This window comes from Cavia porcellus, unplaced genomic scaffold (assembly GCF_034190915.1).
Source record: "Cavia porcellus strain 051 isolate PalLab524CR breed Dunkin Hartley unplaced genomic scaffold, mCavPor4.1 scaffold_25, whole genome shotgun sequence".
NCBI classification, from domain to species: domain Eukaryota; kingdom Metazoa; phylum Chordata; class Mammalia; order Rodentia; family Caviidae; genus Cavia; species Cavia porcellus.
The window spans coordinates 5,643,223-5,671,086 of NW_026947508.1; the positions used below are offsets into that span (position 1 = coordinate 5,643,223).

The following is a 27,864-nucleotide window of genomic DNA, read 5'->3' on the forward strand; positions in this document are numbered from 1 at the left end:
GGACGAGCCGGGTGCACAGGTCCTGGCGGCCTCCTCCGCGGACGCGCCTTCTGCGGGCCGGCTCTGGATTCTGCGCTGCCGCCCGGTTTCCTGACCGGGACTGAGGTCCGGTTCTCCCCGCCTGCCCTCCCGGTCTCGCCGTGCCTCGCGCTTTGTCTCTGCTGCGGGCTCGCCGTCTCCAGGGCTGTGCCGTGCGGAGGATGAAGTTGTGCCCTCCTGGGCCTTGGGCCCCGGCTGCTCCTCTGCTAGCAGCTCCTGGGGAAGCCCTGGCCGTCCTCCCGCATGCCGCTGGAGGGGACGGTGGACACGGCTGTCCTCCTGGGGTCAGCAGCGGGGGGCCCAGGTGGCCCTGGGAAATGTGTCCCCTTCACACCCACCTTTCCCAGTAGGCTCCCGGGCTCTCCTCCTTCCCGGAGAAGCCGGCCCTGTAGATCTGCGCACCGGCCCGGTGGGCTCCAGGCTAAAGTTCTCGCAGGGCGAGCGGCCTGGGCTGGGAGGTGACTCCTGCTTCTGGAATTCGCCTGGCCGAGCCGCAGCGCAGCGCTCAGCTCCGATCCTTTTTCCCTCTTTGGGATCGGATTCTCCCGCCTCGGTGGTGGAAGAAGCCCCTCCCCTCCCACCTTCCGTTTCATCCCAAATGTGCCTTTAGCCCTGGCTTTGAAGCCAGATCCCCACAGGGACTGCGCCCGGGTTCAGGAACCTACTTTTTGCAGCTATGAAGTGGAATTTGAACCCAGGCCTGACTCAGATCAATCACTTTGCTTTCAAAAACCAAACAAAACACAGAAAGAGCTCTGAAAAGTGCTGTGAGTCATCCAGGAAATGCCCCTGTGGTTTGCTTCCATGCCACCCAAGGGAGCTGCGGTGGCATCAAGGCAGGTGGCGAGAAGGGCTGATGGAGGGAGCTGAGTGGGATTGGTTTGTCAGAAAGGAGACCAGGCTGAAGCTGCTGCTTTTGAGCTAAGTCCAGTCCGAGATTGTGCACCAGGTCCCTGAGCACCTCGGTTCTAACCCACTTCTCATGCTTTCTTTCCAGATATCTAAGGAGCTGAAGAGCAGGCATGTGGGATGACTCTCCCTGATGTCCCTGCACCTGTGACCTGCCAGGCCGGGGGGCCGTTGCTGGGGCTCTTTCTAGGCCCATCCCGGAGAGGTAGGTTGGGGACAGGAGCAGCATCTGGAGAGAATGAGGGAGTACTGTTTTGCAGTACATTAAGAATTTGAAGCCAGGCGGGGCATGGTGGTGCACACCTATAAGGTGTGAGCATTTGGGAGGCTGAGGCAGGAGGATCCATGTGAGTTCTAGGCCAGCTTAGTGAGTTCAAAACCAGCCTTCACCATAAAGGAAAATCTTGTCTCAAATATCAAAACAGAACAAGAATTTGAACAAAACCCACTCTCTAGCCAGGAAGGACTTGTCACACCCCAAGGAAGAGAGCAAAGAGGGCCCCAAATTCATGCTAGGAGCAAGCGAGGGGAAGTGAACTAGACCTCAGCCGGCTCCCAAGAGGAGGCTGTGCTGCTGGGGGATCTGGGGGCTCTGGGCGAGGGGTGCATCTGTGAGCTGCAGCCTCCGGCGTGTAACTGTCCCAAAGGTGGGGTGCAGCAAGGCTAGAAGCTGGAATTGTGGGTGAAAGTGTGTGCTACAGTCTCTTTACCCCAGGAGTTCAGGCCTCATCAGGGAGAGAAAAAGTGAAACATTTTTTCCTTCTTGGTCACGGATCACTTCTAGAAATTAAAGTGTAACTGGAAATGGAGTAATCTAGGAGGCCGAGGCAGGAGGGTCACACCTTTGAGAACAACCTGAGTGCTTAGTGAGACCCTGTCTCAGAATGAAAAATTGGAAATGGACTGGCATGTAGTTCAGTGGGAAGGTCCAACACCCAGCATCCTTCCAAATAGGTAAATATGCAAACATTCAACCTGTAAATCAGATAAAGACAAAACTACTGTGGCAGAAGGAAAGGCGGACACAGAACTTGCTTTGCTGGGCGCCCTGTCTCCTGCCTCCAAGTTGAACGGATCTGGAGGTTTCCGGAACTCTCCAGAACTCTCAGCTGTGCTGAGTAGAGGTGTGAGCCGTGGGTCCTGTAGACCTGGCTGGGGAATGGCGTTTCCTCCACACACCTGTTCAGACGTTCTTGGTCCTTGTTCCAGAATGCCTTTTAAAAATAGTTTATTAGGGCTGAGGATTTAGCTCAGCGGCATAAGCGCCTGCCTTGCAAGCAGGCAGTCATGAGTTTGATCCCTGGTATCGATAAAAACGAAAAAGACAAAAAAAAAAAAAAAGTTTATTTTTATTATTATTTGCAGTTCAGACACAGAACACAGGGTTTCCCTAGGGTGCCCAGGTTGGCCTGGAACTTGTGATAGATGTGGCCTCCGGTCATAGACTTCTTCCCTGACTGAATGCATACCATTGTCTCTGTTCTGTTTCAAAACCCACTCAAATGGAAATATAGAGTTAAAAAATATACAAAGCCTTTAGAAAACAGAGTAGTAGCCTGTGGTGGTGCACGTCTGTAATCCCAGCACTAGGGAGGCTGAGGCAGGAGGATCACAAATTGAATTCTACCTAGGTAATTTAGCAAGACCTGGTCTCAAGAAAAGGAGAGGAGGTACTGGGGACTTAGGTCAGTATGGGGGTTCCAGGAAAAAGAAAAAAAATGAAATTAAGGAGAGAAATTATACAGGAGAAGCTTCTAGAACCAAAGACACTTCTGAGTTAAAAGAAGCATTTTTGAGTAAGACCCAGCACCGTGAGCAGAAGACCACACTTTAGGGGCTCACCGTGAATTTCTAGAACTCCAGATATCCTGCCAGGGTGGGACAGCTGCTCTGGAAGCTGAGGTAGAAAACTCTCTTGAGCTCAGGAGTTCGAAACCAGCTTGAGGAACAAGGAAGGCCCATATACAGAAGCTCAGGGACGGTGGGGTTGGAACACAGTGCTAGAAGCTACAGGACAGTGGGCCCGTGCTGCCGTGTTTCTACAATCAGTTCCCAGAATTCTGTCATTGTCATTTAAGAAAAATAGCACATTAGGGAGATTGAGATGTGACTTTCCCAGAACATCACCCCCTTGCTCCCCTGTTCAGTAGCTGCTGGAGGACATTCGTCCCTGCCCGCTGTGCGGCTGAACCAGGAACGCAGCCCAGGTGTCCATCAGTCAGTCTTACCTTGAGCCTTGGGGTCGGGTGGAAAACACTGCAGCAGCTTCGTGTGTGTGTTTTTATTATTAGAACTAAATGCCTGAGGTTGGCTACTTAGGAAGAAGAGAGGTTTATGTTAGCTCACGGTTTGTGGGTGAAACAGGGAGACAGTGTGTCACAAAATAGTAATTTTTTTTTTGTCTTTTTCCTTTTTATCGGTACCAGGGATCAAACTCATGACCACAAAATAGAAAGCCAGAGCAAAGCAGGGTGCTGGGCTTTTATATAACAGCTCCCACTTCAGGGCGCCCTTCCCAGGGCTCCCAGGCGGCCCTGCCCCTCAGTATCCCCATGGGCAGACCAAGGCTCTGTCACAAAGGTGGGGACAAACCGTGTTCAAACCACAGCTAGCGCCAGCCCCACCACGGAAAGTGAAAAGGCCCGCTTCTGAGCGGCCGGAGCCAGGACCTGTGACCTGGGCTCTGTGGCTGAGACTCCGCAGTGTCCTGGCTGGACGGGGGATAGAGCAGTGTGGAGTGCGCTTGCCCTTGGCTGTGCAGAGGCAGCTACGTGGGCTGCAGGGTTGAGTTCTGGGGATGGAAGAGCCAGGGCACACACTGGCGCCCAGGGCTGAGCTGCAGTAACACAGCTTTGCCGTCAGACGTGATTCTGCTCTGTGGTGTCCCTGCAGGGTGGCAGTTCTGTTTCTTTTGCATGTTAGACTTTTGTGTTTCCTGGAGTAAGATCGCCTCCTTGTTTTATTTGCTTTTGCTCTTGTTTGTTTTTGTGGCGCTAGAGAATTAAAATCCCGGGCAGGAGATTTAGCTCAGCGGCATAAGCGCCTGCCTGGCAGGTTCGAGGTCGTGAGTTCGATCCCTGGTACCACAAAAAAAAAAGAGAGAATTAAAATACTGACTTCATCCACATTGATATTATGTTATATCTCCAGCAAAGCTATGAGACGCCTTACTGTCAGAACATTTGTCAGATAATCTGTGGCTCCTTTGTTTGGATATTGGGCATCAGACGTGGGTCTTGAGTGTGCTGGGCACACACACGCTCTGTAACCGAGCTACACCTGCAGGCCTGAGGCACTGCTGTATTTGCTCTTGAAGACCGAGTGAGTGACCGTAAAGATAGTGATGAGAAGACCTAGGAGAGACCTTATCCAGCGCATTGGGTCTGTTTAGATCAAAAGGGCCAAGAACCCCAAGAAAGCTATCTTAGGAAGCGATGCATTTTATGGGCTGTCTGGCCTGTTTGCTGTGTCGGGAGGCGTTCTGTAGTTCCGCTGAAGAGTGTGTGTAGAGTTATTGATTTGTACATAGAAAAACAAAGTTAAAAATTAGGCGACTGTAAGCTACAGGAGAAGCAAAAAGTTGAACAAAAGAAAGAAAATCATCGAACACTGTGTGGCTTAGTTTTGAAAATATTCACATTGTCATCACATAAATCCGGAAGATGAATTTAATAAAACTATCACTTAGAAGTTGTCTTATGTTCAGAAAATGAGGAGCGGACTGTGCGTATCGTATGTACAGGACAGCACAAGTTCATTTTTTTTTTTAAGATAAGCTCAGAGTTGAAAATCAAGTTTATTCTGTGGCTGGGCGTGGTGGTGCGTCCCTGCATTCCCAGCACTCTGGGAAGCTGAGGCAGGAAGATTGCAAGTTCAAGCCCATTCCGGGCCACACCGGTTCCTCTCTTGCACTGGGCAGGTTTACCCTGCTCCACTGTGTGTCACTCGTGTTTATTAATTCTCTTTTGCTTTTCACAAGGGCTCAAGGTGGAGTTTGCCTCCAGTCTCCGAGGACACTTTGGACTTGGGCTTTTCAGCAGGGCCAGAACTGATAGGGCTCGCGCAGCTCTTAGCCGGGGACTGAGGGCTTTGGATAAAGGCATGAGAGGGAGTCCTTCAGGGGCCGGGAAGAATCTGGATTGTGGGGGCAGAGAGCTGACTTGCTGTCAGGAGGGGGTCTGGTGGGAAGAGCTGGTCACCGGTGTGGGCTGGAAGGGGTCAACCCCGCCCAGCTCCCTGTTTCCTGGCCTTGATGGGGTGCTGTGAGGCCTCTCCTCTCCTCTCCTCTCCCACACCGCCCTGCCCTGGGGCCACCTTCCCGGGAAGGTGTTGGTATCGGTGTCTCAGCAAGGAGAGAGTGACTAACAGTCTATCTAGCCATTTCGTTTTTTATTTTTATCACTTGCTCAAACAGTACCTAATGAGCATCTTATACCCGACTCAAAAAAAAGTACCAGAAGGGCCAGGGTTGTAGCTCAGTGCGAAGGCTTGGGTCCAACCCTCAGTGCCGAAAAAACAAAATCAGGACCAATCAGTTCCCTGCCCGACAGCCTCTCTGGTCTCGAGATGCAGTTGTAACAAAACCTGGCGGCAGACTCCTCAGCTCCCCGTCACCTACCTGTCGCCCTGAGGTCTGTCACCTGGGCTGCCACCACCAAGACTTTCAAGACTCTTTGGGCTTTGGTGGCCCAGCACAGGCTGTGCCAGGAAGCAGCTCCAAGGGGAAGGTGGCTGTGGACTCAGCCCCAGCAGATGAGCCTGCTTCGGCCTCCGTGGAGCTGGCCAGGACACGAAGCTGGAATAGACAGCTGTTTTGTTTTCTTTTTAACAGTACAGGGGAGTGGCCTTCATGCTGAGCTATGCCCCAGCCCTGCTCTTATTTTTTGATTTTGAGACAGGGCCTTCCTGAGTCACTAAGTTGCCCAGGCTGGGCTTGAGTTTGAGATCCTCTTGCCTCAGCCCCCGAGTGCTGGATTGGATTCCAGGCGTGTGGCCCCTCAGCCAGTGTAAAAGAACTGTTTGAGGCTATAAATGAGTGAGGTGGCTGCTGGTTTGCACCCACCTTGCCTGGGCTAATGCAAGGGAGGTGGACCGTGTGTGACCACCTTCTAGAAGTTTCTGTGACAGGCACCTTCTCTTGGGTGAGTTGGTTGGTTCAGCTCTGAAATCCAGATGTTGGATCTGCAAGGTGAGAGGGTCTAGCAGGGGTGCGGTGATGGCTCCCAGGGACCCGTCTCATCCCGCTCTGCAGGCCTCGTGGCCACTTTGCAGAGCAGCCTCTGAAGAAGCAGCGTACGTGGCCTGGGTTCCCTCAGCGAGGAGGACATTGGTCACTTGGACAAACCAGACCCAGCTTCCCCTCCCCTCTTGCCCCAAGAAGAGGGGACTTGTGTGCCCAGTCCCTGGGTTCCTGTTTTGTGTGAACACACGTGACTCGTGACATGCCGCTGGGCCAAAGGCCCACTCCTGTGGGTCTGCCATTGTACGGCTGTTTCTTGGACCCTGCGTCTGGAATTGGGGGATTAGAGGAGCTGAGGTGCCCTGTGCTGCGTTCCTGGGTCGGGCTGTGGCCAGCGGCCCTGCCGGGGTGAACTATCCACTGCTGTTGGCACACAACACGGTGGCAGTGTGCAGTGACACCCACAGTGCACCTTTCCACCTCTGCTCACGCACATCCAGGGGTCTCAGGCAGGGCCACGTGGACCCTCATGAACACGTCCTCCAGCTCCTCCGGGCCCCCGTCCCTAGAGGGTGCAGACCTGGCATGGACTCGAGGGTCCTGGGCACAGTTGTGTCCCCCTCAGTAGATGGCACCAGTTTTCCAAAGTGGTTGCACTACTCGGCTTCCATGGGCGGGATCTGTCCCTGGATTTGCCAGTGTCACTGTGGGGGTCACAGGTCTGGCTTCACTCTGGGAGAAGTTGGTGGTGCTGTGCAAAGAGCCGGAAGGGACCGCTGTGTCCTGCTGCACCGTCCCTAAGTGACCATCTCTGGCGGGTGACGATGACCTCTGCGTGCTGCCGGAACCTCCGTGGGGAATGAGGTTTTTCTAAGGAGGAGTTTCTCTGCGCCCCAGCAGGGTGAATCCAGCAGATTCTGGAGTGCTGCAGGGTGCAGAATCAGGAGTGTCTCTCTCGGAACCTGGTCAGAGTCCCCAGGAGCTTGAGCCTGGCTGATCCAGTGACCATGTGACGTCCCTCTGCATGCTCAGCATCCTGTGTGGATTCTCCGGGGTTTCTGACTGCACCCCAGGTTTTGAATCAGAGAGGAAGGCTTTGGCCTGGCCTTGCTCAGAAAGAGGAACCCTAGAGGTTGTGGTTTCACAATCAGGAAGTGACCACCTGCAGCAGTTTCCTGGGAAGACAGGCGACGTGCGGTCCCACGTCGTCTGTGACCTCCGAGGACGAGGCCCGGGTGCAGCCAGCACTGGCAGCGGGGACCAGCTCCTGAGACAGAGGCGTCCTTGGGACCGTGTCACGTAGGAGAGTGGGATCTTATAGCAGGGCAGGGTGTGGGTTTTTGTTCTTTGGGTTTTTTGCAGTGCTAGGGACTGGACTGGGCCTCACGAGTCTTAAACGATACGGTTGGCCCACGAGCGATTTTTAAACAATAAAATTCACGAAACATGAAGGGAAGAGATGGATAAATTAGACACCAAGGTTAAAAACTTCTACTCGGGGCTGGGGATTTAGCTCAGCAGCATAAGCACCTGCCTGGCAAGCGCAAGGTTGTGAGTTCGATCCCTGGTTTCTGAAAAAAGCAAAACCAAACAAAACTTCTATTGATCAAAAAGACACCAGACAAAGCAAAAAGATGATTCAAACGAGGAGATGTTTCCAGCTCCTCTTTCCCACATAGGGGTGACATTCAGGGTAGGCAAAGTGATTTTGTAAACATGAAAACAGCAACCTGTTTGGAAAAGGGTCCAGGTTATAAGTAAGCTGTCTTTGAAAGGTAAATGTTTTGTGGGATCATCAGAGAAATGTCCATTAAAATGACCTCGCCATTTCCAAGGCAGGTGTGGTCACACATACCGGTTATCCCAGCACTTGGGAGGCTGAGGCAGGAGGATCACTGTGAGTTCAAGGCCCGCCCTGGCTACACACAGAGAGTTTGAGGCCAGCCTGGACTGCATAGTGAGACCCTGTTTCTTTGAGTGGGGGGCGGAGGTAATTTTTCTGTATTGATGTGTCGATATGGCCATCTTTGGGGACATTTTGGGTTAAATAAAAATGTACAATGAAAGTTCACTTTACCTGTGTCTTTTCTGTCTTTTGGACATGGCTGCTGGTAACCCTGACATTAAGAACTGCACTCGGACGGGGCTCACCTTCCCCCGGCTTCTCCACAGAGACTTGACCACCGGAGTGTCTGCAGCGTCCCTGGAACCCCAGGAAAAGTAGAAACAACGCTTCAGGTTCATCGCCAAGCGTGGGGGTAAAGACGGGGTGCTTCCTCGACCCAATGAAATACGGGCTTAGAGTGAGGATGGGGCGCTTTGCTCTCCCTGCCCCCCGGATGCAGGCGCTTTGAGGGGCTGGGGAGCTGCTGGTGGGGGTGCCGTTCTGTGAGGTTATTTTTAAACCTGCCCAGAACCTCAGGGACCCCCGTGGGTACACGTTTGTGCGCTGAAATTATAAAACTCAACCTGGAAACTGTAAACAAGGGTGGTGGCGATCTGGGTAGGGGAGGATGCTATTGGAGGAGGGGGAGGTACCCCTGGTTGCGTGGGGTACACAGGGACCTTCAGTCGTGTATGTAGTATTGTTTACTGAGGCAGCGGGGGATGACTTGGACGCTGGGTGTGACTGAGACATTTCAGCCGTTCCCCAGATGGCCAGAGCCATTTTAAAGCCTTTGGTTTCTGGTGAGAAAGTTTCAGAGGATAAACCAGGTGTGGTGGTACCCACCTCAGGGAGGCTGAGGCAGGAGGATGGCAGGTTCCGCCCAGCCTAAGCAGTTGAGCAGTTTAATGACATCCTGTTTATTAACAAAGGAAATAAATAAGAAGGGCTGGGGACATAGCCCGGCGGGAAGGTCCTGGGTTAACTCCCTGGTACCGCAGACGGCGATGGTGGTGGTGGTGGTGTTTCAAGCCAAAGCCCTCAGGCTTTGGTCTCTCTGAGGTCCTGAAGTGTCTGTCCAGCCAGGTGTCCTCTCCCTCTGCACCCCAGCTGTGTCCAGTGTGCTGGGTCCCCCAAGGAATGACCCAGCCCTGACCTGGAGCCTGGCCCATGGGGCTGTGTTTGCCCAGCTGCTCGGGCAGTGGGCAGTGGGCAGCCTCCTTCCCTGAGGAGAGGTGGCCCAAGAATGGCCTGGAGGGGGGTGGGTAGGACTCCTCCTGTTCTGCAGGACCCTCAGGCTGCCCCCTGTCCGCCCGCAGGACAGCGGGCCTCCACTGCCGCGAGGTAAACAACACCATGCCCCCCGGTGTGGACTGCCCCATGGAGTGCTGGGCCGAGGAGGAGAACCAGAGCGTGGTGGTGGACTTCCTGCTGCCCACGGGTGTCTACCTCAACTTCCCTGTGTCCCGCAACGCCAACCTCAGCACCATCAAGAAGGTACAGCACCAATCCCAAACCCGGGCTCAGACCCGGGAGCAGAAAGATAGACAGACGGGAGGACAGACAGAAGAACAGACCAGGCATTTCTCAGACTCAGGGTCTTCCGATGACATTTTAGAAGCCAAAGCATTTTTCAAGAACGATTGGAAATTTGCAGTCAACTCCACTTATCACTGAGAATCTGGCTTCCCCCGTTAGCAGCAGAGGTTTCCCGGTGCTGGGTCACTAGATTACTAGATTCCTAGATTACCAGCAATTGACCAACAGGGCTGCACCCCGCAGGCTCTCATTTGCCCAGCTGGGTCTTGCTTTGGAAACCACACCCCATTCACGGCCACTTAGTGACTCACAGGCCTTTGTGTTCAGAAACGTCTCTGTCCTTGTGACTGTCATTCTGGGAAAGAGTTCAGGTCTTAGGGTGTAATTTGCAGAATGGATTACTGAGTCAAAGCATGGGCCATCTGGGCAGTATTTGGTAGTGGTTGTCACATTCAAATGGCCTGTGGCCAGGCGTGGTGGTGAATGCCTGTAATCCCAGCACTCGGGAGGCTGAGGCAAGAGGAGTGTTTGAAGTTCAGGACCAGCTAGGGCTACAAAGTGAGCTCAAGGCCAGCCTGAACTGCATAGTAAGATAGTAAAGACCTCCCCAGGAGCTGGGGATTTCGCTCAGCAGCATAAGCGCCTGCCTTGCAAGCAGGCAGTCGTGAGTTCGATCCCTGGTACCGATAAAAACGAAAAAGACAAAAAAAAATAAAATAAAAAAGACCCCCGATCAGAAAAGAGGGCCTGTGGTTCTTGCACAGTGGGCCTGGCGTGGGCTGCCACAGGGCGTGGCCTTACAGCTGTAAAACTGTTCTCAGGAGCAGAACAAGAAGTGGTCAAACCAGTGTACTATCCTTGAAGGGTTTTTTGGTTCCCCTTCCTGGGAGATTTCTTTAGAAATTAAGTTTCTTAGCCAGGCACGGTGGTGTACTCCTGTTATTCCAGCACTCTGGAGGCTGAGGCAGGAAGATTGAAAGTTTAAGTCCTGGCTGCCTGATTTAATGAGTCTGTTTCAAAATTAAAAAGGGGCCTGCAAGCAGCTCAGTACACAGGGCCGGGGTGCAGGCTCTAGTACCAATAGCAACAGCAATAATGTTTCTAGCCAGATGTGGGGGTGCAAACCTGTTTGTTCCCCCACTCAGGAAGCCGAGGCGGGAGGATTGCCACAAATTCATGGCCAGCCTGGGCTCTGTAGTGAGTGCAAAGCCAGCCCAGAATACATAGTGAGACCCTGTCTCAAAAGAACTTCACACCAGTCCTGCAGCCTCGTCTCATGCCACAGCTTGATTGTGGTTTCTTCGTGTTTGTTTCCATGATAGTAAATAGCTCGGTGCTGGCGGCTGTGGTGCCCGCTGCAGTGATTCAGCTCTGGGCCTGCTCATGCCAGCCGAGGCCGCGGTGAAGGCAGCCCGATGGTCCATAGACGAAGGCTGTGGTATGTGCCGGGAGCCAGGCGCTGAGCCGGACGGGCCCTAAAGCTGTATTTTGCAGCCAGGCATAGTGGGGCCCACCTGCAGTCCCAGTACTCTGGTAGGCTGAGGCAGGAGGACTGAAGTTAGCCCAGCCTATGCAGTAGAAAATACACTGGGGTTGTTGCTCAGTGCAGAAGCCCTGAGTTCAATCCCCAGTACCCCAAAACCAAAACAGAACAGAACAACAGAAACCATAGTTTGCCAAATCCTGCTCTAGAATAATGAACGTTTTCTCCCAGTTGTTTTTTCAGACACATCTCCCGGGATGTGTCTGAGGTCTGTCTGCCGCCGGAATCTCAAGGTCTTCCTCCTCTGCGTCTCGCTGGGCCGTTGCAGCCCTGCGTCTGCCGTCACATGGCCAGACCACACCCGGCCCTCCCGAGGTGGCAGCACCAAGCTCCTCCCTCCTTTCTCCTCTTCCCGGTCACCCAGGGGAGCATCTTGCTCTGAAGCCAAAGCTGTCCCCTGAGAGGCCCTGGGGACATCACCTGGAGTCTACACTAGTGGCCTTGTGCATGCAGACTTTTTCTGTGCCCCATTGGCATGTTCAACTCCTTCTTTCCTTACTTTCTTCCTCTTTCTTTCGTTCGTTTGTTCTTTCTTGCTTTCTGAGACAGAGTCTTACTATGTAACCCAGGCTGGCCTCAAACTCACAGCGATCCTCCTGCCTCAGCCTCCCAAGTGCTGGGATTACAGGCCGACGCCACTACAGCCAACTGGCATGCTAAACTCTTCTGACTTAGTTTCCAACATTTAAATGTCAAGGCAATGCCGGGGGTGACTGAAGATCACACCCATGGTCTCCCAGGGTGGCCTGCAGAGGTCCCTGTGACCAGGAGATGCAGGGCAGACAGTGAGACCGTGCGCCTGGACAGTACCGGGTGGGACCCCAGGCCGCAAGGCTGAGCACGCTGTCCCCGCAGGTGCTGTGGCACCGGGCGCAGTATGAGCCGCTCTTCCACATGCTCAGCGACCCAGAGGCCTACGTGTTCACCTGTGTCAACCGGACAGCCGAGCAGCAGGAGCTGGAGGACGAGCAGCGGCGGCTGTGTGACGTGCAGCTCTTCCTGCCGGTGCTGCGCGTGGTGGCCCGGGAAGGTGACCGTGTCAAGAAGCTCATCAACTCCCAGATCAGCCTCCTCATTGGCAAAGGTAGCCGCTCAGGCGGCCGGGGTCCAGGGCCAGCCCTGCACCCACACTGACCCCTCCACCTCTCGCCCCAGGCCTCCACGAGTTCGACTCCCTGCATGACCCGGAGGTGAACGACTTCCGAGCCAAGATGCGCCAGTTCTGTGAGGAGGCGGCCGTGCGGCGCCAGCAGCTGGGCTGGGAGGCCTGGCTGCAGTACAGCTTCCCCCTGCAGCTCGAGCCCTCAGCCAGGAGCGGGGCACCTGGTCCCCAGCCAGTCCCCAGCCGTGCCCTGCTGGTCAACGTCAAGTTCGAGGGCAGCGAGGTGAGCCCATGGCGCCGGCTTCCTGGGGATCCCAGCCCAGCTGCTGCATCCGGAATTCATGAGGGGCTTCCGCTGTGCAGCCCCCTGGTGGTCACCAGGCCCCCGAAGTCCACCCGCTTCCCTGCAACCTCAGATGCTGCGGGCTAGTGTCCGTGTCCGGGAGGGGCTCGGCCAACTGTCCCTCCAGAAGATGCCCAAATGGCACTGTCCACTGGTCCATCCGCCTGTTGAATGGTCCTTCCTGGGTGCCTTCCCCATGACCACCCTAGGCAGACTCTGTCCTCAGGAGGCCCCAGTCACAGCACTAGAGACCCTGACCTGCTGCCCGGAGCCTCCCAGCCCGGACGCAGGGGGCTAACCCTCCCCCCGCTCCCCAGGAGAGCTTCACCTTCCAGGTGTCCAGCAGAGATATGCCGCTGGCGCTGATGGCCTGCGCCCTGCGCAAGAAGGCCACCGTCTTCCGGCAGCAGGCGGTAGAGCAGCCGGAGGACTACGCCCTGCAGGTGAACGGCAGGCACGAGTACCTGTACGGCAGCTACGCGCTCTGCCAGTTCCAGGTAAGGTGGGCGGGGCACGCACGGCCAGGCCTGGGGGTCCTGGGGACGCAGTACCCGGACTGGGGCAGCTCACCCCACACCCTGCCATCCCAGTACATCTGCAGCTGCCTGCATAACGGCCTGACCCCCCACCTCACCATGGTACACTCCTCCTCCATCCTGGCCATGCGGGATGAGCAGGGCGACCCGGCCCCCCAGGTCCAGAAGCCACGCCCCAAACCGCCCCCCATCCCCACCAAGAAGGTGAGTGACGTGGGGACCTCCAGTCCCTTCCTCATCCCATCTTGCCCCTCTACCCCAGGCCAGCCCTGAGTCTGGGGCCCTTGTGAGTCAGGCTTTCACTGGAGCTGGGGGAGCTGGGGTGACTGATGTTGGCGTGGGGGGCCCCCAACGTCTGCGCCTCTGCTGTGAGGTGTCCGGGTGCCAGTCTCCTGGTAAAGCCTGTTGTTGGAGACAAGTGTCTGCGCCTTACCACTACCCTGTGACCCCTCGCTCCACCTGAGCGGCCTCAGCTGCGTCCAGGGGTGTGAGCTGTGGCTCCCTCGTCCCCTCCCCAGCCCTCCTCCACATCCCTGTGGTCACTGGAGCAGCCATTCTGTGTGGACCTCATCCAGGGCAGCAAGGTGAACGCGGACGAACGCATGAAGGTAGGACTGGCCCGGGCCGGCCGGGCAGGCGGGGAAGGAGCCGAGTTTTTTGCACAAACAAGGTGGCTGCGGCCTGGAGGGTGGCGGAGGAAGGAGAGCGAGGGTGTCACACGAAAGCCACCTGACCACATTACCCGGCATCCTTGCCACCGCCACGGCTGTGAGCACAGCAAAACAGGAAGAGGGGAGGGAGAGGCACGGGGAGGCCGATTCGTGGAAATCAGGCCGGGCTGCTTCTGGGTATTAGACTTTGGCGGGGGTTGGGGTCGGGCGCAGCCAGGGCCCAGGAGGCAGGTCTGGGGAGAGGCCCCCCCGGGCCGGTGCACCCAGGGGTGCTGCTCTCCGGGGCTCGGTTCCCCCAGCTTTCAAGGATGCACAGTAGAAGCTTGCACCCCACTGTCACTCTTCTGCGCGGGTACACATGGAGTCCCCTGGTCCCTCAGAACCATCGGTCAGGCATAGGGCTTCCTGTGGGATGCGACACCTGGACATAGCCTAGATCTCTTGCCTGGGTCCCCTACTTTATTTGGGGGGATACTGGAAATTGAACCTAGGGCTCTAGCCCTGAGCAACACCCCCCACACACACTTTTTGGTTTGTTTTGGTTTTTTGAGACAGTCTCACGTGTGGCCTGGAACTCAGAGCAATCTGCCAACCTCAGCCTCCTGAGTGCTGGGGTTACAGGTGTACTTTTATTTTTTTGTTTTGAAATTGGGTCTTGCCAAGTGGGAGTAGTGCTCGATGATAGGCATGCGCCACCATACATGGCCCCCGGCCCCTTTTTATAGGAGTAATTTTGCAAGCTGAGCAGGGCTGAGTCCACTGGTGAGAATGGGGGGACAAAGAGAAGGGGGTTTCAGGAGGGGCTGGCAGGGTGGAGCTGGGGGGTTGATCAGGCCACAGGGGAAGTCCTTCCCTTCGCCCACACAGGGCTGGCTCTTAAGACTGAAGGGACTGGGCTGGAGATCTAGTTTAGCGGCACAAGTGCCAGCCTGGCAAACACAAGGTCCTGAGTTCCAAAAAAGGACAAAGGAGGCCCCAGGATGTTAGAGCCAGTGGGGGCTCTGGAAGTACCCAGCCCTGAGAGGGAAACTGAGGCCCAGAATGGGGGAAGGGCCATGTCTGAGGTTCCACAGTTGGGGGGCAGAGACTGTGTTTCTCTCTCTCTCTCTCACACACACACACATGCACACATACACTCGGTCTGTCCCCGCCCCATGGCCTCCTGGCCACCCAGGCCACAGCCCGCCTCCACTGAACCCTGCCGTATCTGGACAGTGGACTCTGTCCCATGTGGGAGTGGCATGCATAGGAGGTGCCCGGGGTGGGTGCCCACGGCTCCGCTCACCTGTGCCCTGTGCCCCTGTTCCCAGCTGGTGGTGCAGGCCGGCCTCTTCCATGGCCACGAGATGCTGTGCAAGACGGTGTCCAGCTCGGAGGTCAGCGTGTGCTCGGAGCCCGTCTGGAAGCAGCGGCTGGAGTTTGACATCAACGTGTGTGACCTGCCGCGCATGGCCCGGCTCTGCTTTGCGCTCTACGCCGTGGTGGAGAAGGCCAAGAAGGCGCGCTCCACCAAGAAGAAGTCCAAGAAGGCGGTGGGTGGGGTGCCGGAGGCCACTCGGGGCCGACCTCTCCTGTCTCCTGCAGGGGCCAGCGCGTGGCCAGCCCTGACCCCTTGCTGTGTCCCGCAGGACTGCCCGATCGCCTGGGCCAACATCATGCTGTTCGACTACCGGGACCAGCTCAAGACCGGGGAGCGCTGCCTGTACATGTGGCCCTCGGTCCCAGGTGGGCCCAGGCCCAGGAGGCGGCAGTGTTGGGGTGGGCACCCCCCGAGCCCACAGCCTGTCTCAAACAACCCCACTTGTCCCCACATCCAGATGAGAAAGGGGAGCTGCTGAACCCCGCGGGGACTGTGCGCGGCAACCCCAACACCGAGAGCACGGCCGCCCTGGTCATCTTCCTGCCGGAGGTGGCCCCAAACCCCGTGTACTACCCAGCCCTGGAGAAGGTCGGTGGGACAGAGGGGCTTTGCGGGCTCTGCTTCTGGGGCTCTTGGGGGTGCGGGCGTCCGGGAGCCATCTGGCTGCGTGAGGACAGTGGGTCGTGTCCAGTGATGCACTTGGCTGTCATGGTGAGTGGGAGGGCACTGCCCAGCAGCCTGCAGTGCCCAGCACAGACCCCACAGCCAGAGTGCCCGGCCCCAGTGCCAAGGTGCCAGGGCTGGCTGGGCGGGATGCTGAGTGCAGGGCAACTCCTTGCAGATCCTGGAGCTGGGGCGGCAAGGGGAGCAGCGCGGGCACCCCACTGAGGAGGAGGTGAGCTGGGGCCCGGGGCAGGGCGTGGAGCTGGCAGAACCAGAGCCCTCATGCTGCCCACGCCCCTCAGCAGCTGCAGCTGCGGGAGATCCTGGAGCGGCGGGGCTCCGGGGAGCTCTACGAGCACGAGAAGGACCTGGTGTGGAAGATGCGCCACGAGGTCCAGGAGCACTTCCCGGAGGCGCTGGCCCGCCTGCTGCTGGTCACCAAGTGGCACAAGCACGAGGATGTGGCCCAGGTAGGTGCAGGGACCCCCCAGAGCCAGAGCTGGGGGCACATGGGCAGCATCCCCTGCTGCCACTGACCGCCATGCGCTCCCAGATGCTCTGTCTGCTCTGCTCCTGGCCCGAGCTGCCCGTCCTGAGTGCCCTGGAGCTGCTGGACTTCAGCTTCCCCGACTGTCACGTGGGCTCCTTCGCCATCAAGTCCCTGCGGAAACTGACGTGAGTGCCCCGTGGGCCTGGAAGTGGGCTCAGGGGCAGTCAAGTCCAGCCTCACTCCTGCCCAGTGGCCTTGCTCTGGGGCCCAGCTGCTTCCCTTCCTGCAGGGACGACGAGCTCTTCCAATACCTGCTGCAGCTGGTCCAGGTGCTCAAGTACGAGTCCTACCTGGACTGCGAGCTGACCAAGTTCTTGTTGGACCGTGCGCTGGCCAACCGCAAGATCGGCCACTTCCTCTTCTGGCACCTCCGGTAGCTGGGCCCACCCTGGCCCGAAGGGATGGGGGGACTGCCCCAGGTCCTCCCTCGCTGGGGCTGGGGAAGGGGCTCTGCCGCCTGGCCTGACAAGGGTCAGCCCCGTGTCCCTCCCTGCAGCTCCGAGATGCACGTGCCATCGGTGGCCCTGCGCTTTGGCCTCATCATGGAGGCCTACTGCCGGGGCAGCACCCACCACATGAAGGTGCTGATGAAGCAGGTGAGATTCTGGGCTCGCCCCACCCTCCCTCCGGAGCAGGCCAGGCTCTGCCCACTGCCGCATCCCCTCTCTCCCCGCCAGGGGGAAGCACTGAGCAAGCTGAAGGCGCTGAATGACTTCGTGAAGGTCAGCTCCCAGAAGACCACCAAGCCTCAGACTAAGGAGCTGATGCACCTGTGCATGCGGCAGGAGACCTACCTGGAGGCGCTGTCCCATCTGCAGTCCCCGCTGGACCCCAGCACGCTGCTGGAGGAAGTGTGGTGAGCCCCGGCCCCTCCTGCCCCGGGCCCTGTGCCCTGGCCGCTGGATGCACTGCTGACCGCCACTCTCTGTCCACAGCGTGGAGCAGTGCACCTTCATGGACTCCAAGATGAAGCCGCTGTGGATCATGTACAGCAGCGAGGAGGCGGGCAGCGCCGGCAGTGTGGGCATCATCTTCAAGAACGGGGATGGTGAGCCAGGCTGGGCAGCGCTGGCATGGGGCAAGGGACCCTTGGAGCCTGGCGTGGTGGGACCCACCAGGAACCCTGCGCTCCCTCCCCGCTGCTGCAGACCTCCGCCAGGACATGCTGACGCTGCAGATGATCCAGCTCATGGACGTGCTGTGGAAGCAGGAGGGCCTGGACCTGAGGTGGGCACGCCGCCACTTGCCCGTGCTCGGTGCCAGCCTCAGAGCCCGTGCCGAGTCGTGGCCCTAGCAGCCGAGAGGAGGCGGTAGGGGAGCGGGGAGCCACAGGGCAGTGTCTCGTTCCCACATTCCCTGGCTGCCCTGTGTGGGAAAGCAGGGACATCTCCTTCCTGTGCCCTGGTTTGTTTTTTCCAAGCAAATCCGAGCTCGGCCCCGGTGTGCCCTGTATCAGGAGCTCCCCCAGCTCGGCCTGCTTCCCTCCCCTGGCACTTTCCTGGGTGCCTCGAGTCCCTGGGCATCCAGCAGCCCAGGGACAGCCCTTGACTGTGTTGCATTCCCGGCCCTTCACCCCCTCCCCTAGAATGACCCCCTACGGCTGCCTCCCCACTGGTGACCACACAGGCCTCATCGAGGTGGTGCTGCATTCGGACACCATTGCCAACATCCAGCTGAACAAGAGCAACATGGCAGCCACGGCCGCCTTCAACAAGGACGCCCTACTCAACTGGCTCAAGTCCAAGAACCCGGGGTAGGGCCTCTTCCCCAGCGGCGTGACGCAGGGGGCTGGCCTGTGAGGGTGGACACTAAGGGACAGCAGGGAACAGGCCATGACAGCAGCCGAGAATGCCTTGCAGGATGGGGCAGGTCTCGGTCCCCGCTTCGTGCCCCGCAAATCTCGGGACTTTTAGAAACCACCCCCAGTGTCACTGGCTCGGCCATGCGTCTCTGCTGGTCTCTTTGGCCCTGGCTCTGCACGTGCTGGTATCTGGGCCTTTGTGTCCTGCTGGGGCCTCAGTAACAGCTGTTCCCGCAGCCCTCACCACACGGCCATGCCCCATTTAGGGGGGTCAGCCTCACCCTCTCCCCAGGGTGAGGCCAGGTGCTGCTGGGTGACCCAGGACCTGCTGTGCCCTCGGTTGCAGCTCCCAGAGTTGCATCCTTCTCAGGCCAAGCCAGGGCAACAGAGTCCGGCTGCACAGTGATGTAGCTGTCACCCCCCACCCCAGGGATGCTCTGGACCGAGCCATCGAAGAGTTCACCCTGTCCTGTGCTGGCTACTGCGTGGCCACCTATGTGCTGGGCATCGGTGATCGGCACAGCGATAACATCATGGTCCGCGAGAGTGGACAGGTAGTGGTGGTGTGGTGTGGTGTGGTGTGGGTGGCCGTCCTCCAGCTTGCCAAGGTGTCCCCAAGCCCTTCCATGTCCCCTGTGCGCAGGGACCCGACACCTTTTGTCTCTGCCCTTCCCTTCCCTCCCCTCAGCTGTTCCACATTGATTTTGGCCACTTCCTGGGAAATTTCAAGACGAAGTTTGGAATCAACCGTGAGCGGGTCCCATTCATCCTCACCTATGACTTCGTCCACGTGATTCAGCAGGGGAAGACGAATAACAGCGAGAAATTTGAGAGGCGAGGCTGCCCGGGCCGCCAGGGAGGGGACAGGTTTCCCAGTCCTCCTGGGCAGTGGTGGAGGTGGTTTGCGGGAGGTGGAATGGCGGGGCTGCGTGGACACTATGACGGAGACAGTGCAGTGTGATGCGGAGTGGCCGGAGGACCTGGGCCTCACCTGCCTGCCTCCTCTCGGCAGGTTCCGGGGCTACTGCGAACGCGCCTACACCATCCTGCGGCGCCATGGCCTCCTCTTCCTGCACCTCTTTGCGCTGATGCGGGCAGCGGGCCTGCCCGAGCTCAGCTCCTCCAAAGACATCCAGTATCTCAAGGTGCGTGGGGCAGGCCGAGCCCACAGGAGGCCCCAACCGGGCAGGACCTCCAGGGCACATGCTGGCCTGGTCCACATGCCACCCAGGGCCCCAGCGTGGGGCATGGCGGGACGTGGCTGGAGCAGCAGAGTCCCCAGGCCTATATCTGCTTGGTGCAGGTGCTGGGTGACCCTTCATTGTCCCACCAGTGCCCATGTCCTCATGGCCACAGCCCTTCCCGTGTTGTCTCTGAGATAGTTCGGGGCAGCTGTGCCCCCCATCCCGTCCTCCAAGTCAGGGCAGGCCCCGTGGCACTGGGATGGGCTGTGGGCCCAAGACCCCTTTGGCCTTTGGCACCTGCAGTGGGCCAGGGGATCAGTCAGTCTGGCTTTGGGATCAGAGTGACGCACTTTCCCGAGGGAGCCGTGGGGTCTCCGCCAACTCCCCGCACACCTGGGGCTGACGTTGCCGCGTGACCCTGCCCCAGGACTCCCTGGCGCTGGGGAAGACCGAGGATGAGGCGCTGAAGCACTTCCGGGTGAAGTTTAACGAGGCCTTGCGCGAGAGCTGGAAGACCAAGGTGAACTGGCTGGCGCACAACGTGTCCAAAGATAACAGGCAGTAGCAGCCGCCTGCAGCCACGCCGGTCCCGGGCCGCCCTGGGAGGCACAGCGTGGTCCTGGGGCCAGGCCCCGAGCCTGGCCGTACCTCATGAGGAAGAACCACATAGTCGCCTTTTGTTTACACTGGTTATTTATTTGTGACCGAGACAATTAAGAAGCCAGCCATAAATGGACACGCACCCCGAGGGGAGGCAGCCGGCCAACTGTCTTCCGCTGTGGGCGGCCCAGCAGACTCCCCAAGATAGGGCATCTCTCCGCAGGTTCTGCCTGCCGCCAGGGCTCGGTGCCTAGCTGTCACCTGCCACCTCCTCTCGAGACAGGACCGGGCTCACTGCCTCTTCCCACACTGGGTGCCCCCACCCACCTGCCTCTCCTCCACTGACCCAGTCCTAGGCTGCTCTGGAGCAAGCCACGTATGCTGTAGACTCAGGGACACTTGTTTGTCACTGCTGATGTGACTCTTGGTACGGGGGACACCTTTACCCGGTTCACTGTCGGGTGAAAAAATAGCCAGACCACTCCATGAACTTGCACGGCTGGGGATGGGCACCCAGTCCCCACCAAGGACTGTACAGCTTGGTCAAGCTGTTCTGGGAAGACGAAGCATGGCTGGGCTCCTCCTGGTCACCACCCCAGGGAAGGGGACACGTGGTGTCCTTGGTGCAATGCTGTGCAAGCTGCCCCGTCTCAGGCCATCTGGAATGGAGGGACAGCACCTGCTGTCACTCGGAGGTGTCACCACTGGCAAGCAGCACCCTTCCCACACAGTGCTTAGTTGGAGATGGTCGAGGCAAAGCCTTAGGCCTCCTAGGGGTAGGCTGAGGGGTCCAGGCCCAGGCCTCTCCTGCCCTTCCAAGGCCACTGCAACTGGCCACAGGCCCAGGAAGCGGCACTCCTGGAGTGAAGCCCACAGGCTGGGGATGAAGCTCAGCTGGCAGGGCGTACGCTGCTTAGCATGTGCAAGGCCCTGGCTGCCAACACTTGCAAACCAGAAACCAAAAAAAGCATCCTGAGACTCCTGACCTGGTTCATGCTGCAGTGCCCTCAGCAGCCTCCCGAGGCTCTGCAGCCAGGTGCCAGCTGTCTGCATGTGGGAGCTGGGGACCATCGGTGCCATGCAGACCACTCGCTGGTTCTCTGCTCGGGGAAGGAAAGCTGTGGTGCCTGCTTGTGTCGCGTTATTTATTGTAACAAGTCTGGGTGCTCCTGGCCCGGCGCAGCTGCTGCACACCCTTGGCAACATGCGGCTCAGGTGTGCGGCCCATGTGCCTGGCAAGCAGAAATATTTTCTATTTTTTTAAGTCACTTTGTGGGTCTGTCAGGAAGGCAAGCTGAGCCGCACTGACTGGGTGCATCGGTGGAACCCTGATGTGAGCAGTGAAGGAAGCTGGAAAGAAATAAAGGTCTTTTTATGTTCTTATGTTCTCGGCTCAGAAAGGAACGGGGGGGGGGGGTTTAACACAGGAGAGCCCCACTCAGAGAGAGTTAGAACCAGAGCTTTATTGTAGTGTGTACATTTCCCGACCTCGCACCAATATACACATCCAGGGGGCACCAGCACTATGCACGCAGAGGGCCTCTGCAGGACACCTGCCCATTGTCCACACAGCAGTGGCCGGGACAGGATAGGGGAGGGCGGCCGCGCGGCACAGCATGGCACCCATGGTCCACACCAGCAGCAGTTCACACCCGGGTTCGAGGGGGATGGGGCGGGGAGGAAGACAGCGTGCATGGTCCCAGATCCCGTCAGACTGCCTGCTCCATGTTGGCCTCCACCCTGAGAAGCAGCAGGACCCTGGGCTCTGGGTGTGGCTTGGGAGGAGGGCGGTGGGTGCAGGCAGCCTGCAGCCTGCGGACGTTCCGCACAGCAGCTGAGGCTCCCGCGGGTCCCGTGCGCTCTACCACCTGGGAAGCCGGTCCAGGCCTCGAGGTGCGGGCAGAGAGGAGTGTGGGTGGGGCCGAACACCGAGGAGGCAAAGGCCAGGCCTCTGCTCCAAGGAGGGTACCCGACTGACCGGGTCCCTGAGCGGCAGCCAGGTCTCCAAGCCCCCTGCACTCAGCATCACTTTACAGTCCTGACTACACTAGCACGAAGGACACAGAGAATCCGGATTTATTTACAAAATATTAAAAAGTCATTGATCATCTACATATTAACCCCCACTCTGCCACTTTATACATGCACTAGTTTGGAAAAAATAAAAACTTTAAAAAAAAAAAAAAAAAAAGAAAGAGAAACTGATTACTGGGTAGAAGTGAGCGATTTTTACCCTTTGTCACCAGTCCAGTCATTGCAGTTTTTCTGGAGGTGTGGGCCGGCAGGGGATGAAGACATATGGTCCCCAACATGGCTGGCAGAAGCAGCAGGGGATTTGTGGCCCTGGATACCAAGCAGCAGCCGGGCAAGGGCAGACGAGGGCAAAGCTACGGTCCTAACACCAAGCGAGGGCAGCGGGCAGGGATGGGTCTGCAGACCTGCTGGCCAAAGGACTTTGTACACTGAGGACCGAGGGGCCAGGGCGGCAGTCTGGGGTGACAGAGCGGCGCTGGTCAGTAGCTGAGCGTGGAATCGTCCCATTCCAGCTGCTGCTGCCGGGTTGCGTTCTGCCCGTCGCCGGGGCCGCCCTCCTCCTCCTCGCTGCTCTCCGACTCGGCACTGGTGATGTCCTCCTCCTCCTCCCCATCTTCGCTCTCCTCCTCCTCTTCCTCCTCCTCCTCCTCCTCGCTGCTGTGCTGGTCCTCATACGTCTGTCAAGGGGGAGGCAGCATGAGTCCAGCTCGTGGCACCACCCTCCAAGGGGTGGTAACACCCTCCAAGGGGACCTTGCCAGGGGTGAGACCTGCTGCCCAGTTCTTGCCGCAAACCCCAGTGTGAACATGCATCCCACACTCCCCAGGGTGTGGCCTCCAGTGAGGCCTCTCTCAGCCTCAGTTCACCCATCTGAGAGCGAGGCCCTGGACTCATAGGACGCAGGCACATGGACAGGCTCTGTGGCTCACGCTGGCCTCCTACCTCCATGGGGTTCACGGTGATGGTCAGGGCCGAGTCGTCCCAGTCCATCTCATTCTCCTTCCCCGAGTCCTGGTCCCGCATGGTTCGCTGGTGCGCAGCCCGGATGCGGAACACCCCCAGGATGATCATGAAGACCAGGAAGCTGACGCACACCACGATCACCACCGTGGCTGTGCTGGGGACGACTGCCAAGAGCAAGGGGAAATCTCAGTGGGGCGCATCTGGGACGTGCCCGCCTGCTCTGTGGCTGTGTGAGTTGTTACCCCCTCGTGGATGACAGGGTGTCAGGGACACCATGTGCCAGCTCAAGGCCACCGCCTTCCTGTCTTAGAGCTTCCTGCCCAGCCTACCTGCGAACGGGTGAGGATTGGCCAGGTTGTGACCCGACAGGTCCACGAAGGAGCGGTGTTCAGGGTGCACAAACTGTGGCTGCGCAGCCATGTGGCTGGCGTGTTCCACGGGGCTGGCCGTGTGGATCACATTCACCTGTGGGGGGCGTAAAGCAGAGAGAGGATGGGCAGCTGGAGACCAGCGCCCCACGGATGTCCTACACAGGCCACTGCAGTGGCCCTGGGCCAGGCCAGGACAGCCAGAAGCTGCTTCAAGAACTGGATACAGTTGCTCGCCCAGGTCCATGCCCAGGTCTGGCGATCACAGTGCATCTGTGTCTGCCTGGGACTTCGGGGACACTGCTGCCCGAGGGACAGCACTGTGCCACCCTGCTTTCTTCCCAGGTAGTTACTCCTCAGCACAAGGAAAGTGCTTGTGCCAGGGCTGTGAGGCTTGGGCTGTGCCCAAGGGCACAGTGGGTGCAGAGGATGGGAAGAGGACCTATGGGTCCCTTCTGACAGGCACAGGGCCTCAGTGCCGATGGCGCTGCAGTGGGGCCGTGGGGATCTCAGGGCAGGACGAGCTGCTGCTCTCAGGCACTGTGGCCAGAGTGAGGGCACTGGCTGGAGGCGGGCCAAGGACCCCACCTTCTCTCATAGGCCGGCCCCAACCAGCTGCACAGACCTCTGGGTCTCTGGCAGTGTTCTGGGGACAGCGTGCTTCAGGCCTCTCACAGGAGAAGACTCCACCCGCACATTCACCCACCCCAAGGCTCCCTAGGCTGTGGCTCGGCCACGTCATGGGGATCTGGTCCCTGCAGTCTGTGCACTTCTAACCTGCAGCGGAGCCCGGGCCGGAAGTCGCTCACCACCCTCGGATGACCCTGAATGAACCATAACTGCGCCAAACATTGGACTTTTACAACTTTAGGGTTTGGGTCCTGGGCTGGGGATACAGCTCAGTGGCATGGCAAGTGCCTGGCAAGCCCAACGTCCTGAGTTCAATTCCTGGGACCAAAAAAGTAAAGTCAAGGTCCTTAGTTGGGCATGGATTTGCCCACTTCTAATTGCTAGGAGGGTGAGACAGGAGGATCATAAATCCGTGCCCAGTTGGGCAACTTAGGAAGACCTTGTTTCAAATTAAGAAGGCTGGGGATGGAGCTCATTCAATGCAAAGGCCCTGGATTCGATCTCCAGTATCAAAACAATGAGTCGAGGTATTTGATTACTGCTGCCCCTTCTGGGTAGGAGCCCTGAACTCACCTCCACCTTAAACTCGTTGCTCAGGTAGCGACCATTCAGTTCAGAGCAGATGAGCTTGAACTTCCGGTCAAGCAGGGAGCTGGCATGCCAGTTCCGATAGCGCAGGAGATGCAAAACCTCCTCATAGCTGGCCATGGTGTCCACGCCTGCAGGGTTAAAGGAAAGCGGCTAAAGTCAGGTGCTGGGTGGCTGAGCCCGTGGGTCCCCCCACTGTGCCCTTCCAACTGGGGAACACACAGGCAGCACATGGGGCACTGTCCCTCCAGCATGAACCCCCCACACCCTGCCCCACCCTGTATGAAGGCAGAGCCTCTCTCACCTCTGAGGACCACTCCCAGGTCCGAGTGGCTCACTTCAATGCCCTTCTGCTGCAGCCGGACAGCATCCACCTCCAGGCTCTCCTGCTCCGGGTTCAGCTCCTCCCCCTCCACAGTGACCTCGCAGGTGTCCAGGTCATGCACCACCTCCTCAGACACCAGGGACTCTTGGACTGCAGAAGCCATGGGGACTGTGAGGACGGGCCGGTGAGGCTGTCACCCCAAAGGCTGGCCTGCTTTGGTACAAGCTTGCCAAGCCCTTTAAGGACCAGGAAGGGAAGCACTGGCTGTAAGAACTGGGGCTTGAAGAGTGTGGGACTGAATGGTGAGCGAGCATCCAGGATGGTATGGATGCCGTCCTCCTGTGGTTGACCCAGAAGAAGGGGAAGGACCCGGAGACCACAGGTGTCCAGAGACCAAGGCGACGTCAGCCCAAAGGACCAGGCTTCAGAGCATTCCGTGCACACAATACAACATCCACCTCCCAGACCCACAGAAGAGACTGGACCCCAGGTGGCAGCTGGGGCTGTCCAGCAGAGCTAGGCGGACAGCTCTGTGAGCGGCTGTTACCTGTGGGGTCCTCGGCCCCATCCCCCTCGGGCTCCACCTCCCGAGTGATGGTGCTGATGATCCGCAGCTCAGGGAACAGGAAGACCCCTTCAGGGCTTTCGAACTCCGAGGCTGCGCGGGCAAAGTGGTGGATGCCGCTCAGGCTGATCTTGGGCTCCTCGGGTTGTAAAACCATTACATAGCCCTCGACCACAGGGATCTCGATGCATGTGGCGGCCTCATTAAAGCACCTGGCAAGGAATGGGAGCGAGGGGAGAGTGTGAGCGCCGTGTCGGGCTGGTGTGTAAGGGTTGCACAGGCACCTGGAGGGGACAGACTACAGTAGGCCCCACATGAGCGCCCATCCCTACGACACAGGCCTCACAGGAGCCTGTGCTCGCCTCTGCCTTTCCTCAGAGGGAGTCAGGGCATCTTGCAAACCCAAACGCGCATTTGCTTCCCAGCCTTCCTGAGGAGGAAGAAGCTGATGCAAAAGCCCAGGACGTACTTGGCTGTGCTGGTGACTCGGAGCCTCCGGATGCCTGGCGTGGGGAACTGCCTGGAGTTCAGGTAGGACAGGTGCTGCATGGCCCTGTCCAGCTCCCCAATGTCGTCGCCCTCCAGGGTCAGCACCGACTGGCTGGGGCCTGCTCGGATCTGCAAGAGGGAGGGGACAAGGTTCTTGCTGTGAGGTGCTGAAGCCACTGAGGTTTTGGCACAGAACAGTCTGCATTTTGTCGCTTTGTTTTTTGAGACAAGGTCTTGCCATGTATTCCAGCCTGGCCTCTTATTCATGGCAATCCTCCTGCCTCAGCCTCCCAAGTGCTAGGACACAGGTATGCACTGCTGTGCCTGGCAAGTCTGGATTTGATCTGAATTGATGGAGTTGCAAGTTCTTTTCTTTCTCTTCTTCTGGGTACTGAAGATCAAATCTTTTGCAACAATGGTGTTTTGTTTTGTTTTTTTTGAGATAGAGTCTCACTATGCAGTTCAGGCTGGCCTTGAGCTCACTTTGTTGCCTAGGCTGGTCTTGAACTTGCAACAATCCTCTTGCCTCAGCCTCCCAGGTGCTGGGATTACAGGCGTGAGCCACCATGCCTGGCTTTTTTTTTGGCGGCGGGGGGGGGAGGGTTTGCTAAATCACTAGTCACCAGTCTGGACTCAAACTTGTGACCCACCTGCCCCAGCCTCCCAGGTGCTGGGATTACAGGAGTGCACCAGCACACCTGGCTAAGGAAAGCTAGGTACCTGCAGTGAGATCTTCTCTGGTAAGACACGTAACCTCTGAGGTTCAGATTCATCCACTCATACCCAACCTTGCCATCTGCAGCCACTGCCCCAGCCCAGCGCAGGCAGACGCCCTCATTACCTGCACACCCCCGCTGTCTTCAGGGCCCTGCAGGCCCAGCCCCTCTTTGCAGGTGTACAGACAGTCGATCACCTTCTTGTCCGTGAGTTTCCCAGAGCGGACTGTTAGGCCAGCCAGGTTCCCTCTGAAAAACTGGGCCATGTGCAGGTCACCACCTAGTGAGGGGGGTGGGAAAGGGAAGTGAGCGGTGCAGCAGCCGGGCATCCGGAGCTGTTTCTCAGCGTGGTGTTACCGGCAGTGCAGCTGGATGGATGGGCATGCAGGTTAGTCCAGACCCACCCTGTTAGCCTTGCAATCTACATGGAGGCACATGAAGACATTAAATCGGCGATGATCATGCACATGGCCTGGGGAAGGGAGGAGCCGCGGGTCCCACGCTCACGGCTGCAAGGTCCCATGACAAGTCCCTGCACACCTGGCCACACCCTGGCGCTGGGTCCTGTTCCCATTACACAGCAGCACGAACATCAACGCCAGCTCCCCACTGCCTGTGGGCGGCTGGGCACGCTGCACTTGTGCTAGCCCTGCACACACATGCTTGGGGACGAAGCCACAGAAGCTGGGCAGAGGGGACAGAGATGCAAGTCTCCCTTCTGGGGTAGCTGCTGCTTGGTCAAGACCCATCGTTCATGTCTCCTACTTCTGATGATAACCAGGAAGGGCAGAGTTGCCAAGGAAAGGGAAAACAAAACCCGGCCCTTGAGAGGCTACGGAGGGGTCCCAGTGAGAGCTGCCCTCACTGATGAGAGAGGAGACAGCTCCTGCAATGGGGCCCATTCCACCAGGGCTCCGGCCAAGGCGAGCTACTGTCAAGGATCAAGCTCACTGGGAAACGTGTTTAGAATTTAGGGGCCGGGGTGTAGCTCAGTGCCACAGCGCCGGTCTGGCAAGTGCAAGGTGCTGAGTTTGATTCCTGGTACTGGGGGCAAAAAATTAGAATTCAGTATCGACCAGGATAGGAACTCCAGCAACGGGTCACTTCCTGCCCTGCAGTTCAGGCCAGGAGCACCATGAGGTGGCCCCCAAGCCGGCCGGGGAGACGTTGGCAGAGGAACTGTACGGGTGAGTCCCAGCGCTCACATCAGTGGGGCAGAGTGGACAGAAAGGGAACCCCATGCGGCAATGGGGGCACAATGCAGTGAAGCAGCTGGAAGGGT

At 58.1% G+C, this 27,864-nt stretch overlaps 2 protein-coding genes across 16 annotated transcripts in view; one reads left to right on the plus strand and one right to left on the minus strand.

Annotated features, from left to right (window-relative positions):
- Positions 1–22,099, plus strand: part of Pik3cd (phosphatidylinositol-4,5-bisphosphate 3-kinase catalytic subunit delta) — a 39,805-nt gene extending 17,706 nt beyond the window's left edge. For 4 of the 6 annotated variants that reach the window (XM_063235452.1, XM_063235450.1, XM_063235451.1 and 1 more), the window contains 24 exons: positions 1,037–1,153; positions 8,256–8,385; positions 9,332–9,509; positions 11,950–12,178; positions 12,250–12,479; positions 12,857–13,036; positions 13,130–13,279; positions 13,594–13,683; positions 15,057–15,278; positions 15,375–15,471; positions 15,564–15,694; positions 15,948–16,001; positions 16,072–16,239; positions 16,323–16,444; positions 16,549–16,692; positions 16,816–16,915; positions 16,997–17,175; positions 17,255–17,367; positions 17,468–17,546; positions 17,905–18,072; positions 18,551–18,674; positions 18,809–18,954; positions 19,133–19,265; positions 19,732–22,099. In XM_063235452.1, coding sequence (XP_063091522.1) covers positions 1,069–1,153; positions 8,256–8,385; positions 9,332–9,509; positions 11,950–12,178; positions 12,250–12,479; positions 12,857–13,036; positions 13,130–13,279; positions 13,594–13,683; positions 15,057–15,278; positions 15,375–15,471; positions 15,564–15,694; positions 15,948–16,001; positions 16,072–16,239; positions 16,323–16,444; positions 16,549–16,692; positions 16,816–16,915; positions 16,997–17,175; positions 17,255–17,367; positions 17,468–17,546; positions 17,905–18,072; positions 18,551–18,674; positions 18,809–18,954; positions 19,133–19,265; positions 19,732–19,869 — 3,390 coding nt within the window. In that variant the 5' untranslated portion in view covers positions 1,037–1,068 and the 3' untranslated portion in view covers positions 19,870–22,099. Of the gene's footprint in view, positions 1–1,036; positions 1,154–8,255; positions 8,386–9,331; positions 9,510–11,949; positions 12,179–12,249; positions 12,480–12,856; positions 13,037–13,129; positions 13,280–13,593; positions 13,684–15,056; positions 15,279–15,374; positions 15,472–15,563; positions 15,695–15,947; positions 16,002–16,071; positions 16,240–16,322; positions 16,445–16,548; positions 16,693–16,815; positions 16,916–16,996; positions 17,176–17,254; positions 17,368–17,467; positions 17,547–17,904; positions 18,073–18,550; positions 18,675–18,808; positions 18,955–19,132; positions 19,266–19,731 lie in introns of those variants that run through there. The other 2 variants (XM_063235454.1, XM_063235455.1) reach the window with 2 other exon arrangements.
- Clstn1 (calsyntenin 1) overlaps positions 21,348–27,864 on the minus strand; it is a 56,094-nt gene continuing 49,577 nt past the window's right edge. For 6 of the 10 annotated variants that reach the window (XM_063235462.1, XM_063235459.1, XM_063235464.1 and 3 more), the window contains 8 exons: positions 26,708–26,862; positions 25,847–25,995; positions 25,360–25,589; positions 24,792–24,980; positions 24,473–24,618; positions 23,231–23,366; positions 22,881–23,065; positions 21,348–22,615 (listed from right to left, as the gene is read on the minus strand). In XM_063235462.1, the coding sequence (XP_063091532.1) occupies positions 22,418–22,615; positions 22,881–23,065; positions 23,231–23,366; positions 24,473–24,618; positions 24,792–24,980; positions 25,360–25,589; positions 25,847–25,995; positions 26,708–26,862 (1,388 nt within the window). In that variant the 3' untranslated portion in view covers positions 21,348–22,417. The remainder of the gene's footprint in view (positions 22,616–22,880; positions 23,066–23,230; positions 23,367–24,472; positions 24,619–24,791; positions 24,981–25,359; positions 25,590–25,846; positions 25,996–26,707; positions 26,863–27,864) is intronic. The other 4 variants (XM_063235465.1, XM_063235460.1, XM_063235463.1 and 1 more) reach the window with 1 other exon arrangement.